This window comes from Taudactylus pleione, unplaced genomic scaffold, assembly GCF_031769625.1.
Source record: "Taudactylus pleione unplaced genomic scaffold, aTauple2 ptg000314l, whole genome shotgun sequence".
Lineage (NCBI taxonomy): Eukaryota > Metazoa > Chordata > Amphibia > Anura > Myobatrachidae > Taudactylus > Taudactylus pleione.
Genome location: NW_028284715.1, coordinates 10547657 through 10561412, shown reverse-complemented (window position 1 = coordinate 10561412; position 13756 = coordinate 10547657). Strand labels below are relative to the sequence as shown.

The following is a 13756-nucleotide window of genomic DNA, read 5'->3' as shown; positions in this document are numbered from 1 at the left end:
GTTTGGACATGATTTTGAAAGGCATACATCTGTCTATATAAGGTCTCACACCTTGACAGTGCATTTCAGAGCACAATCCAAGCATGAAGTCCAAGAAATTGTCTGTAGACCTCAGAGACAGGATTGTCTTGAGGTACGAATCTGGGGAAGGGTACAGAAAAATATATGCTGCTTTGAAGGTCCCAAAGGGCACAGAGGCCTCCATCATCCGTAAATGGAAAAATTCGGAACCAGCATGACTCTTCCTAGAGTTGGCCGGAAATCTAAACTGAGCGATCGTGGGAGAAGGGCCCTAGTCAGGGAGGTGACCAAGAACCCGATGGTCACTCTGTCACAGCTACAGCATTCCTCTGTGGACAGAGGAGAACCTTCCAGAAGGACAACCATTTCTGCAGCAATCCACCAATCAGGCCTGTATGGTAGAGTGGCCAGATGGAAGCCACTCCTTAGTAAAAAGCACATGGCAGCCCACCTGGAGTTTGGCAAAATGCACCTGAAGGACTCTCAGACCATGATTGAAACAAAAGATTGAACTCTTTGGCGTCAATGCCAGGCGTTATGTTTGGAGGAAACCAGGCACACTCATCACCAGGCCAATATCATCCCTACAGTGAAGCATGGTGGTGACAGCATCATGCTGTGGGGGATGATTTTCAGCGGCAGGAACTGGGAGACTAGTCATGATAGAGAGAAAGATGAATGCAGCAATGTACAGAGACATCCTAGACGAATACCTGCTCCAGAGAGCTATTGACCTCAGACTGGGGCGACAGTTCATCTTTCAGCAGGACAACAACCCTAAGCACACAGCCAAGATATCAATGGAGTGGCTTCAGGACAACTCTGTCAATGTCCTTGAGTGGCCCAACCAGAGCCCAGACTTGAATCCGATTGAACATCTCTGGAGAGATCTGAAAATGGACGTGCACCGACGCTTCCCATCCAACCTGATGGAGCTTGAGAGGTGATGCAAAGAGGAATGGGCGAAACTGCCCAAAGATAGGTGTCCAAGCTTGTGGCATCATATTCAAAAAGATTTGAGGCTGTAAATGCTGTCAAAGGTGCATTAACAAAGTGATGTACATGTGATTTCTTAGATTTTTTTTTATTTTTTTTATTAAATTTGCAAAAATCACAAAAACTTTTTGCACGTAGTCATTAAGGGGTATTGTGTATCGAATTTTGAGGACAAAAATGTCCAAAATTCCATTTTGGAATAAGGCTGTAACATAACAAAATGTGGAAAAAGTGAAGCGCTGTGAATACTTTCCGGAAGCACTGTATTCCTCATTAGCTGCACCCAGTGACCCGATATGTAACATACATGCACAGGACCTCTATATTACCCATTAGCTGCACCCAGTGAACCGATATGTAACATACATGCACAGGACCTCTATATTCCTCATTAGCTGCACCCAGTGACCTGACATTTAACAAATCACTGCACCTGGCATATAGCGCATCACCTGCACCTGGCACATAGAGCATCACCTGCACCTGGCACATAGAGCATCACCTGCACCTGGCACATAGAGCCATCACCTGCACCTGGTACATAGAGCATCACCTGCATCTGGCATATATGGAACTCTGTTGTTCGTATGATAACCCCAATGCTGCAGAACATGTCACTGGGAATAAAGGTTATAAGCTGCATCCCCCAGCTCCCCGTATACCTGATCTTTCTGCAACATGTCAGGGCTCCTGTCTTTCCTCTGCAGGCATCCAGGCCCAAGCAGGCCACTAGCACAGCCTCTTACCGATCAGCGACACCTGGGTGCGGGTCTGCCGTCACTGTGCCCAGGTACAGGCCAAGGCCGGCTCAGTAATAACTGCTGTGTATACTACACAATGCCAGAGACGTACCTGCAGCAGCCCCGGGCCCGGGAGAATAACAGTGGTGGCTAGATCCTCTCCGGTAATGTATGCTCTGACGTCACATTATGACTCGGCTGGTCATGTGACTTCTCATGTTACACACAGGCCCGGCTGCAGCTGCAGGATTACAGGAATGACTCTGAGAAATGAGAAAGAAGAAAAAATAAAAATAAAAGATAGTGAGAAACTTTCCTGTAATAAAAAGAAAACACTGAGTAGGCTGAGACATTGCTTCTGATTCAGGGTTGCATGTAGTGACGATGTTTGTGCAGTTGAGGGTGTTTTACTACTGCAAATGCGCAAAAAGTCTGCAAAACCTGCAATGCACACGCAAGTACCAATGCGCGCGATGGCGTACACATTTGTGTATGACATCGCTATGACTTGGGTGTTTCAGGGTGGAGACTGGAAGGGGAAATAATGTGAACGCAAAAAGAGGAGGTGGCATGGGCATGTTATCATGTTATGGGAGGGTCATGGGTGAGTTTCGGTATGCGGCGGCGTTCTTGTTGGCAGACCGGTGGTCTCTAGGACCCGCCATGGCTCAGCAGGAGGAATGACCTCCGACATGCCATCCTGCTCATGCGTCTTTACTCCTCAGCGTTCCAGGAGACTGGACGTGCCCTCTGAGTCCCAGCTATTATAGTCACACAGAGCAGCGCAAGTACCCTATACCTTGTCTCTGGTCTCTCCACTGACCAGCAAGGGCGCAGCATACTACTTCATGTCCGCAACACTGCTGGGAACAGATTCCCCGCAGCAGTGTAGACAAGATCTAGTACACTGCCAGGGGCAAACACAGGGTATTGAATGGTGCGTGAGAGAGAAGGAGAGAAAGGGAAAGAGGGAGAGAGAGAAAAAATAGTGACAAGTGGCGAAAGAGGTAGGGAGAGCGTAAAAAAAGAGGGGGGGAGTGGGAGAGAGTACAAGTCGGAGAGAGAAGGAAAGATGGGAAAGAGAGGAGGGAGGGAGAGAGAAAGATGAAGACAGAGAGGGAGGGAGACAGAGGAGGTAAGGAGGAAAAGAGGAGGGAGACAGAGAAAGCGAGAACTCACACTACCGATTTCACTTTTAGCTTCATGTTTCTGACAAGGGCGGGCATATCACGGCATTAGGTCCCGTCCCCTACCCATACACTTGCAAATCACAGCAATATCAGCGAGGGGGCGGGGCATCGATCGTCAGTCATTGCCGGGCCACCCAATGTAGAGACGGAGAAAAGCTTTCTCCGTCTTAAATGAAAAGTCCATCAGTGACTGGGATACTGGCAGGAGCCGGCCAGGGAGGGTCCAGAGCGGCCCGTTTCGGGACAATGTTTGCTGAGTTTGGGGGCCCGTGGGTGACCACTCCGTTCGCCCCACCTATAATCTGGCCCTGATGACTGTCTCTATGCCACCTTGTGGTTCGACCTGGTTAAGCTGTACCACGTGAGGACTAATTACCACCAGCCCCTCTACTGCCCAACTCACTTAACATCCTGTATACTCATGGCCCAGTGTACTCCCCGTGTACAGTCTTGGTTATATACATATATACATCATACCATTTATAAAGTTATGGACCCCAGCGTTCTTCCCTGGTCACTATGTCAATAGGTCTTGTTCCCAGACACACTCGGCTATACTCTGCTAATAGGGTATGGGCCCAGTACACCAGTCTGATAATAGATTGAGACCAGCCATAGACTCAGCCTAGCACAAGTGGGATCTGAACCAAGGCCGTCACCGTGCATGATTCCAGCTGTCAAAAGTCCATATTTCTACTTCAGGGTCCATAGGGTATCCACAGGATACCTTGGGGTATAGGTGTGACGTCAGTCGCAGGGCACCAAAGAGTTAAGCTTTCAGCCTCCCAGGATGCACTAGGTCCCCCTCCTATACCCCGCCCCCGGGCCAAGGCACCTCAGTTTAGTTTGGTGCCCGGCCGGCGTCGGGTGCACCTGTCGGAGTGGGGGCTAGAAGAGCCCCTGAAGCTTTCTTCAGTGCAGCTGTGGCTGCACATCTGGATGTACAGCATGGACAGTCAGTCCTGACGTCCATGCTGTCTTCCCTACACCCCCGCCAGTACCAGAACGCCGGTACCGATCCGGGGATGCTGGTGAGCATCTGGGGTCACAGCTAGCGGTGACCCCAGATGTTCCGGACCATGGCCGGCTCCAAGGGGGACAAAGGTAAGCAGCGGGGTCCCGCGGTGGGTCCCCGCTGGTCACATGGTCCTAAGTCCCCAGGCAGGGGGCTCCCTGGGGACTGGCTGCAGCGTGGAGCCAGGTACTGAACCTGCGCTTTCCACTACCCCCTGGGACAGCGGACCGCAGCAGAGCGGTAGCGCTGCGGCGTCCCAGGGGTTAAATGCATGTCAGGGGAGCGCGCCTTCCCTGTCTCACAGCCGGCGCCTCCCCCGCTGCACACAGCCCTCTCTGCACTGTGCTGACTGGTCCTGTGTCAGCGCTCCTCCCCCAGGCCAGCTTCTCTCTGCTCCTCGGCGGCCATCTTCTCTGCAACGCATGGTGAACGCTGCTGGAAGCCGGGAAGGAAGCATCGTGGTCTGGGTCCCCCCGCATACCTCTCCTCCGCTGTGGCTCAGGTCTGTGTATGCAGCGCTGTGTCCTACCAGGCCCTGTGTCTGTGTAGTTGAGTGATCAGCGCTGTTACTGCAGGAATTGTTATTTCTCTGCATTGTATGTGACTGTGCTAGCGCTGCTGCCTGTAACTTTATCTTCTCAAAACTGTCAGCTTTATTACTGTCCCTGTTCTTTCTGCTCGTCGCACCTTGTGGCTGCGATCCTGGAAGGTGGACGCAGATTCCAAGAAAGGTCTGGAAGCGTTGCCGTTTACCGGAGAAGTTCTCTTCGGTCCGGATCTGGATAAGATTGTGGCCATGCTGGCGGCAGCCAAATCTGCTTGTCTCCCGTCGGCCGCTGCTCCTTCTGGTTCTGGACCATCGTCCTTTCGGTCATCTAGGGCCCAGGGCAGGCCCAAACCACAGTCGTTTCCTCGACAGGCTGGCCCTAAGAAATCGGTCAAGCCCGGAAACAGGCATGGAGTACCAGACGTCCGGCCCCCAAGCCAGATGACAAGCCTGCGGCCTGCCGGTCCGGGCCTCCCTTTGGGGGATCCCAGGGTGGGAGGCCGTCTGCTGCAGTTCTCCCGGTGTTGGTCGTTCACTACGACAGACACTTGGGTTCTGGAGGTGGTCTCCCACGGGTACGCCCTCTCCTTCCGGCACAGACCCCCGGCTCGATTCTTCACCACGGGTCTACCATCAGACCGGAACAAGGCTACGGAGCTGCTGAAGGTATTGCACACTATGCTCCAGGCTGGAGTTATAGTGCCTGTTCCATTCTCCCAGAGGGGCCAGGGTTTCTATTCAAATCTATTTTTGGTACAGAAACCCAATGGGTCATATCGTCCGATTCTCAACCTCAGAGCACTCAACAAGTCTTTGCGGGTCCCGAAGTTTCGGTTGGAGACCCTACGGTCCATCATTCTGGCGCTGGAACCTGGGGACTACATGGTGTCATTGGACATACAGGACGCTTACCTGCATGTCCCTATTCTTTTGCGCCATCAAGAGTTCCTTCGGTTTGCAATCCACAGCGACCACTTCCAGTTTCGGGCGTTACCTTTTGGCCTGGCGACAGCACCACGTGTTTTCACCAAGGTGATGGCGGTCATGGCGGCTTCTCTGCGGCTGCAAGGAGTCCGCATGTTGCCGTACTTGGACGACCTGTTATTGGTGGCAGGATCTCCAGAGCTCCTGTTACACCACTTGGACCTGACCATTGCACTGCTGCAACGGCACGGCTGGCTAATCAACTGGCAGAAGTCCACTCTAATCCCGTCTCGGAGGATTCTGCATCTTGGAGCCTTATTGGACTCGGGACAGCAAAGGATCTTCGTGACGGAGGACAAGATCTCTGCTTTACAGTCAAGGGTGCGCAGTTGTCTGCACAGCCGCCGGGTGTCCTTACACTCGGCGATGAGGTTACTGGGCTCCATGGTGTCGGTGTTCGACATGGTGGAATACGCCCAGTTTCACTCCAGACCTCTGCAGCACCTGATCCTGTCCAAGTGGAACGGGCTGCCTCAGTCTCTGAAGTTCCAGACGATTGTGCTCACCCCGGAGGTTCGCCTGTCCCTTGCGTGGTGGTTAAAGACGACCCACCTCAACAAGGGACGTCCGTTCTGGGTTCCAAATTGGGTCCTGTTGACAACGGACGCCAGTCTTCGGGGCTGGGGAGCAGTTTCGGGTCCACACTTGTTCCAGGGCAGGTGGACGCCGACAGAAGCGGAGCTTCCAATAAATATCTTGGAACTCCGTGCGGTCTTCAATGCTCTCCTGCAGGCACAGCGGTTTCTCCAGGGTCACCCGGTGCAGGTCCAGTCGGACAACGCTACCACCGTGGCCTACATAAACAGGCAAGGAGGAACTCGCAGTCGGGCGGCTCTCGTAGAGGTCTCTCGGATCCTGGTTTGGGCGGAGCGCAATCTTCCGGCCATATCAGCGGTCTTCATCCCGGGAGTGCTAAATTGGGAGGCGGACTTTCTAAGTCGCCAGGACGTTCATCCAGGGGAATGGTCCCTGCACCCGGACGTTTTTCAACTACTGGTGGACAGGTGGGGTCTTCCAGAAATCGACCTCATGGCGTCCCGGCACAACAACAAGTTGCCGGTGTACGGGTCTCGCACAAGAGATGAAGGGGCGTCTCTGGTGGATGCTCTGTCCGTCCGGTGGACGTTCCGGTTCGCATACCTGTTCCTTCCGGTCTCCCTTCTTCCACGGGTAATCCGGAAATTCAAACAGGAAGGAGGGACGCTCCTGTTGATAGCTCCCGCGTGGCCCAGACGGCACTGGTTCTCAGACCTTCAGGGTCTGTCCGTGGACAGTCCTCTGCGGTTGCCGCTACAACCGGACCTTCTGTCTCAGGGTCCTTGCCTTCACCCGGACCTGACTCGGCTGTCTTTGACGGCGTGGCTGTTGAGACGGCCATGCTGAGGTCCCGGGGGTTTTCCAGCTCTGTGGTGCGTACCATGTTACGAGCTCGGAAACCGTCTTCCGCGAGGATATACCATCGCGTGTAGCATACGTTCTTCCAGTGGTGTCGACCGAGAGGTTATGCACCGCGGGAGTTTCGTCTGTCTCGGATTCTCGCCTTCCTGCAAGCGGGACTAGATCATGGGCTTCGCCTTGCTTCTTTGAAGGTACAGGTTTCGGCCCTATCTGTCTGGTTTCACCGTAGGATTGCTACAATCCCGGATGTGCGCACCTTTATGCAAGGTGTTCTCCGTATTCAGCTGCCCTTTGTTCCACCTGTGGCGCCTTCTGATTTGGATGTGGTCCGGAGGGCTCTCCAAGGACCGCCGTTTGAACCACTGGGCTCAGTGGATATTAAATGGCTAACAGCTAAGACTGTTTTCCTTCTGTCCATTGCTTCGGCCAGACGTGTTTCTGAGTTAGGGGCTCTTTCTTGTAGACCCCCTTTCTTGGTTTTTCATGGGAACAGGGCAGTGCTCCGCACTCGGCCCGAGTTTCTTCCCAAAGTTGTTTCCCAGTTTCATGTTAACGAGGAAATAGTTGTTCCGGCCTTTAACTCACCGGGTCTTTCCGTGGGTGAGGCCTCTTTGGATGTTGTGCGGGCCTTAAGGACTTATGTTGACCGCACTTCTTCGTTTAGGAAGTCGGACGCTTTGTTTGTCCTCTATGGCTTCCGTAAAAAGGGTTGGCCTGCTTCAAAGCAAACTTTGGCAGCCTGGATCCGTATGGCTATTTCTGAAGCTTATCTTCATGAAGGCCTACCGGTCCCTCCTTCTCTGAAGGCTCATTCCACTAGGTCTGTGGGTCCTTCGTGGGCAGCTCGACGTGGTGCCTCGGCAGTTCAGATCTGCAAGGCTGCTACGTGGTCTTCTGTCCATACCTTCGTGAGGTATTACAGGTTTGACACCTTCGCCTCTCAGGATGTTTCCTTCGGGCGGCGGATTCTCCTTTCTGCACAGGAGCGTCCCCACCCTTAAAGGATACTGCTTTGGGACATCCCCAAGGTATCCTGTGGATACCCTATAGACCCTGAAGTAGAAAATATGAGATATGGTAAGAACTTACCCTTGTTATCTCTATTTCTACGAAGTCCATAGGGTTCCACAGGACTCCCGCCCTGTCGCACCTGTGCTGCAGATGGGCTTTGCTCTGGTCACCGGTTTTCCGTCTCCCTCTGGTGAGAATGTGATTCTTGTATGTGTCCAGATCTTTGTTCTCTCTCTTCCTTCTCCTCCTCCGGCCTATGGCTTGGTAACTAACTGAGGTGCCTTGGCCCGGGGGCGGGGTATAGGAGGGGGACCTAGTGCATCCTGGGAGGCTGAAAGCTTAACTCTTTGGTGCCCTGCGACTGACGTCACACCTATACCCCAAGGTATCCTGTGGAACCCTATGGACTTCGTAGAAATAGAGATAACAACGGTAAGTTCTTACCATATCTCATATTATTTTTGGTGTGGAACAAGTCGATACCAAAATCAACAGGACGCAGTGACACAGAATAAGAGGGTCTGAGTGAGTACAGACAGACCCTTATTCACCTGTATGACAAATTTACAGTGCAGGGATCAGCATGAACATGTTATAGATATAGAGGTATTTTCCAGGACAAGTACCGCAACAGCATTAAGGACTGGTATACTTGATAGGCTGCGGCCGTTTAACAGCCTTGAGGGCTGATGAGGAGTAGCAGCCTTGAGGGCTGGTAAGCCTTTTGTAAGATGTGGCCTATGGGCCGTGAAGCAAGATGCGGCCTTTGGGCCATGTAGCAGCCTTGAGGGCTGGTAAGCCTTAGCAAGATGTGGCCTTTGGGCCGTGAAACAAGAGGCGGCCTTTGGGCCGTGAAGCAAGATGCGGCCTTTGGGCCGTGAACCAAGATGCGGCCTTTGGGCCGTGAAGCAAGATGCGACCTTTGGGCTGTGTCGCAGCCTTGAGGGCTGGTAAGCCTTGGCAAGATGTGGTTGTTGTGCGATTCATGCCACTGAGTTGACACAAGCGGCAGTACACTTGATTGCGTACGCTGGGGCGCTGATGTGCGACTTGTGCCGCCGGGTTGACACAAGCAGCAATACGCCTGATTGCGCACTCTGGACCCTGGAGTGCGGACCGTGCTGCCTGGATGACACAAACGGAAGGAGACTGGAAGGCGGACCGTGCTGCCTAGATGATTCAAAGAGCAGTAGACTGGAAGGCGGACCGTGCCGCCTGGAAGACACAAACGGCAAGAGACTGGAATGCGGGCCGTGCCGCTTGGATGACACAAATGGCAGGAGCAATACTAAGCTGACGGGAGAACTGGATACTCAACTGAAACAGGAGTCCAACACCAGAACCGGAAACACGTGAAACGCTGTCACCGGCATCTGAGCAGCTTTCGCACCAAAAGGAAATAGGCACAGGAGCCAATCCAGATCAGACCAGGAATGACGGACAGCTGATAGGAGGAGTTCAGTGAATAATCGCCTAGCGTTCGCATCGGCGGCTTGTGACAGAACATTGAGAAGATGACAGGTGCAGAAAATTATGCTACATGCAGTGTTGGACTGGGGCATGAAGGGTCCACAGTGTAAATGCCATGTTAGGCACCCACTGAAGGGAGGCGGTGGAAAGTTGAAGAGGTGTGGCCAGCCGATTGAGGGGAACGGCTAGTCATCAGTGGGACAGAAGTAAAGAGAATAATTTCCCAAGGACAGAGGCGGATTCAGGTCTGGCAACAGAAATCTTGGGGCCCGGCACACTTAGGCCCTGACTCAGAGCCGGACGCTCTGACAGAGCGCTCGCTCTGAATCAGGGCCATCCTTATCTTTTTTAAGAGCGGCCTCCTGGCCACTCGCATAGCTGTGGGTGACCACCCACAGCTATAGCGAGCGGCCAAATAGATGGTCGCCATGGTCAAGACCATCGCGACCATCGGGCTTGCGACGAGACCCTTGTGGTAGAGTCTTGTTGCCGCAAGCCCTGGAGTGCCTGTGATGTCAGTGGGGCCGGCTCCAGACGGTAGGCGTTCCCATGGGAACGCCTCCGTCTGGGCAGCCACGCCCCCGGCACGCCCACCAAAGGGGGCATGCTGTCACCCCCCACGACAGCACGCCCCCTTTGTAGCGAGACCCGGAGCGACGGCTTGGCCGTCGCTATCCGGGTCTCGCGCATGGCATGCGCACGACGGAGACGGCTCCCTCGTGCGCATGCGCACTGGGCTAACATCGACCCGCTGAATCAGGCCCTTAGATCTCTGGGGCCACTAACCCTCCCAGTGCCCCCTCCTCCAAACACACATACTGGGTCCATACACACATGCACATGCAATTATTACAGATAGAGAAATGCGTGCGCACACATACATATACTGTACACACACGTTAAAAATGACAATAACATAGTCACATACCTTCATGTTGAGGCAGTGGACTTTGGGTGCGATAGGGAAGTTGAAGGAAGCTGATGGTGGAGGAGATCAACAGGAAGGAAGCTGGAGGGGTGAGGTGCTGGAGCAGGGTGCAAGGGGATGAGGGCCCAGGAGGAGGAGCACCAGCCCCTGCATTCGACTTGGGAAGGTATCAGTGGGTGGGGCTTCAGCAGGACGGCTGCTGTAACAACACAGCAGCTGTTTAAAAAGTTTTATTAGGTGCCACTGCCCCGTTTTTTTCAGCCCCTGATCCTTGGGGCCCCTCTGATCGTTATGGCCCAGTATGGTTGTCCCTCCGTCCACGGCCTGGCCGGATTAAGAATATTTAAAAAAAAAAAAAAAAAGAGTTCTTGTTAGTTACATTATTGAGTACAGCAACATGTGGGGCATACTGAACTTCTATACAATAATACAGATAATATACAATAATACCGATAGTGTGGTATTCTAGTTGTAGTTTATACCCAGATAAGTAATCATTTAAGTCCAGTCCCCTGAAGGGAAAGTTAGAAGCCCCCTGATCCAACTGTCCTTGAAGTTAGGAAAAAGTCCTGAGTCATACATGCCTACACTCCCGGAAGTTGCGAGAGGCCCCCGGGCATCCCTGGAAGTGTAGGCAGATCTCCCGCATCCTGCCCACTTCCTAGTGAATCGGCACATCAAACCTGACAACGTTGCATGCAACCACGAGAGCGCGCATATCACACTCCAAAAATATACTGGTAGGTTAATTGGCTCCCAACACAAATTAACCCTAGTGTGTATGTGTGTGCGCATGTGATAGGGAATATAGATTGTAAGCTCCACTGGGGCAAGGACTGATGTGAATGGGCAATTATTCTCTGTAAAGCGCTGCGGAATATGTGTGCGCTATATAAATAACTGGTAATAAATAAATAAATATGTGCAATTTGGCCAAATCAGCATGACACCGCTCCAGTGTGTACCCAGCTTCAGACTTTTATGATATTTGCACAGATTTGCTGAAAGGATTAAAAAAAAAAAAAAAAAACAGCCACATTAACTTTAATAAATAACGTGTTTGGTTAAGAAAGACCCAATCACAAAAAGTTAAAATGCATCATTACTTATGTGAACTGCAGAAGCCAAAGTACAATCCATTACAATGTTAAGGGGACATCCATAAAAGAGTCCTTCAGCTTCCATGGAGCAATTTCATGTAGAGAATTCATTCCATCCACTCTCCAAACAAAATGTAGGATACGTTTTTGTATTATGGAATACATTTATGTTGTGAACAATGGAATCCCCCCTCCCCCATGATAGGAGCACTGGAGCAGGGCCACAGCTCCTTACTTAAGATGGTCATACACTAGACCAACTTCATCCAACTAGTTGGCTGGTTGGAATGAAATCTGGTAATTTATGGGAGCAAATGACAATCACAAATAGGTTACATTTGCTAATACATTACCAGATTTTCATTCCAACCAACCAACTAGTTGGATGGTTGGATAAAAGTTGGTCTAGTTCTAGTGTATGGCCAGCATGACACACACTTACCGAGTCCTGTTCTGTATGGTGCTACAGGGGCAGACTCTGCCTGGCTACAGATGGCTCACATCAGTCAATGTGACAGGTTGAAGCTTCTTATGGGGCCCATATATATCAACAATCACACATTTAAAAAAAAAATAATTCACAGATTCTGCTCCCCCCCCCCTCCGATCTACCAATTCTCCAATCCAGACTAGAAAAAATAAAAACAAATGTTCCCCCAGCACACTGCAAAAGACCAGAAATAAGATTTGAATGCCGCATGATTATAGAAATCCAGAGATCTTTGTTGCATATATTTGCAGAGATATGTTTAAGCCAACCGGGTCGCGTCAAGGCTTCTCTGTAGCGGAGGTCCCTAACACTACATGGTAATAGCACCCACTTTGGGTCATATAATTGCATACTGTTATGCCTCATGATAATAGCACATACATCAATATATCTAAGTTGAGAGTCAACTTACCTGGAGGTACCCCAGAATCCTCTAAATCAGGGGCAGATCTATGGGAGACAATGGAGGCGCCTGCTGTTGGGTGCCAGCACTGAAGGCGCACCTCCTCCATTGCCCATAATATAGTCACCCCGCTTAAGGCTATTTTATATTAGTGTTTTTGTGCATATGTACTACATAGATAGATATGCACAATATATATTTTCCCTTTTTTTTAGGGGGGGCACCAAATTAAAACTTGCCTCTGGGCATCTGGGATGAACTTACACCACTGCTCCAAATAGCACTATAGGAACCAGCATACCCTCCCAATGTTGGTTCAATCCATGCCTCTCAGAACTGTAATACAAAATAGTGGCTGCTCAAATCAACTTAATGGCCCTTCACATGTGCTTGAAAAGGGAGGGGTTTAATCTAGACTAGAAAAAATAAAACAAATATATGTTCCCCCACCTCCCAGCACACTGCAAAAGACCAGCAATAAGATTTGAATATTACATGATAATAGAAATCCAGAGATCTTTGTTGCATATATTTGCAAAGATATGTTTACACACCGGGCCGCATCAAGGCTTCTCTGTACCCGAGATCCTTAACGCTACATGATAGTAGCACCCACTTTGGGTCATATACTGTAATTGCATACTGTTATGCCACAAGATAATAGCAGAGGTCCCTAACGTATTTTGCAGTGTGCTGGGAGGAACATTTTATTTTTTTTGTAGTCTATATTAATCCCATCCGTTTTCAAGGGGATGCAGTCAAAAAGCCGGCGGTCGAAATGCCGACCGCCGACTACTCGACTGTGAAATCCTGGCAGGGGACTAATGACAGGTGTCGAAATCTTGACGCCTGTCATACCTACGACAGGAGCCCGATGCCCGGCATACCTAACGAAGCCGAGCGCCGGGTACGGACAGCCACGCGGGGGGAGGGGGGTTTAGGTTAAGGGCTCCTGGGGGAAGGACTTAGGGTTAGGCACCCCCCCAGGAGGGTTAGGCTAGGGGAAGGGATGATTAGGTTTAGGCACCCCCGGGGGAAGGTTAGGGTTAGGCACCCCCCCCACGAGTGTTAGGTTTAGGCTGTGGGGAGGGGGGTTAGGTTTAGGCACTTACGGGGGCAGTAGGGTTAGGCACCCCTAAGGGAAGGTTAGGTGGGGGAGGAGAGGGTTAAGGATAGTTAGAAACTTACCTTAGTCTGGATCCTGCTGTTCTGCTTTCCAGCATAGGTATAACATCCGCCGGGTTAACATCCGGCGGTATTTCATACCGATCCCATTTTCAAGCACCTGTGAAGGACTATTAAATTGATTTCAGCAGCCACTATTTTGTATTACAATTCTCCAGTCCACCAATATGTGCCCATACATTGACAATATTTTTCAGTGATTTGCAGATCTATTTTCATCCAAAGATCAGATCTGCCAATCATGAAAGTGCCCAATTTACTAGTAAAATACTAGGAAC

At 51.2% G+C, this 13756-nt stretch overlaps 1 protein-coding gene across 3 annotated transcripts in view; it reads right to left on the bottom strand.

Annotated features, from left to right (window-relative positions):
- ANKRD46 (ankyrin repeat domain 46) overlaps window positions 1-1970 on the bottom strand; it is a 30524-nt gene extending 28554 nt beyond the window's left edge. The window contains exon 1 of one of the 3 annotated variants that reach the window (XM_088442681.1): window positions 1870-1970. Coding sequence is in view for 1 of the 3 variants with exons in the window: in XM_088442680.1 (XP_088298806.1) it covers window positions 1680-1697 (18 nt within the window). In the remaining 2 variants the exon portion in view is untranslated. Of the gene's footprint in view, window positions 1-1679 lie in introns of all 3 variants that reach the window. The other 2 variants (XM_088442680.1, XM_088442679.1) reach the window with 2 other exon arrangements.
- Between the last annotated feature and the right edge of the window lie 11786 nt (window positions 1971-13756).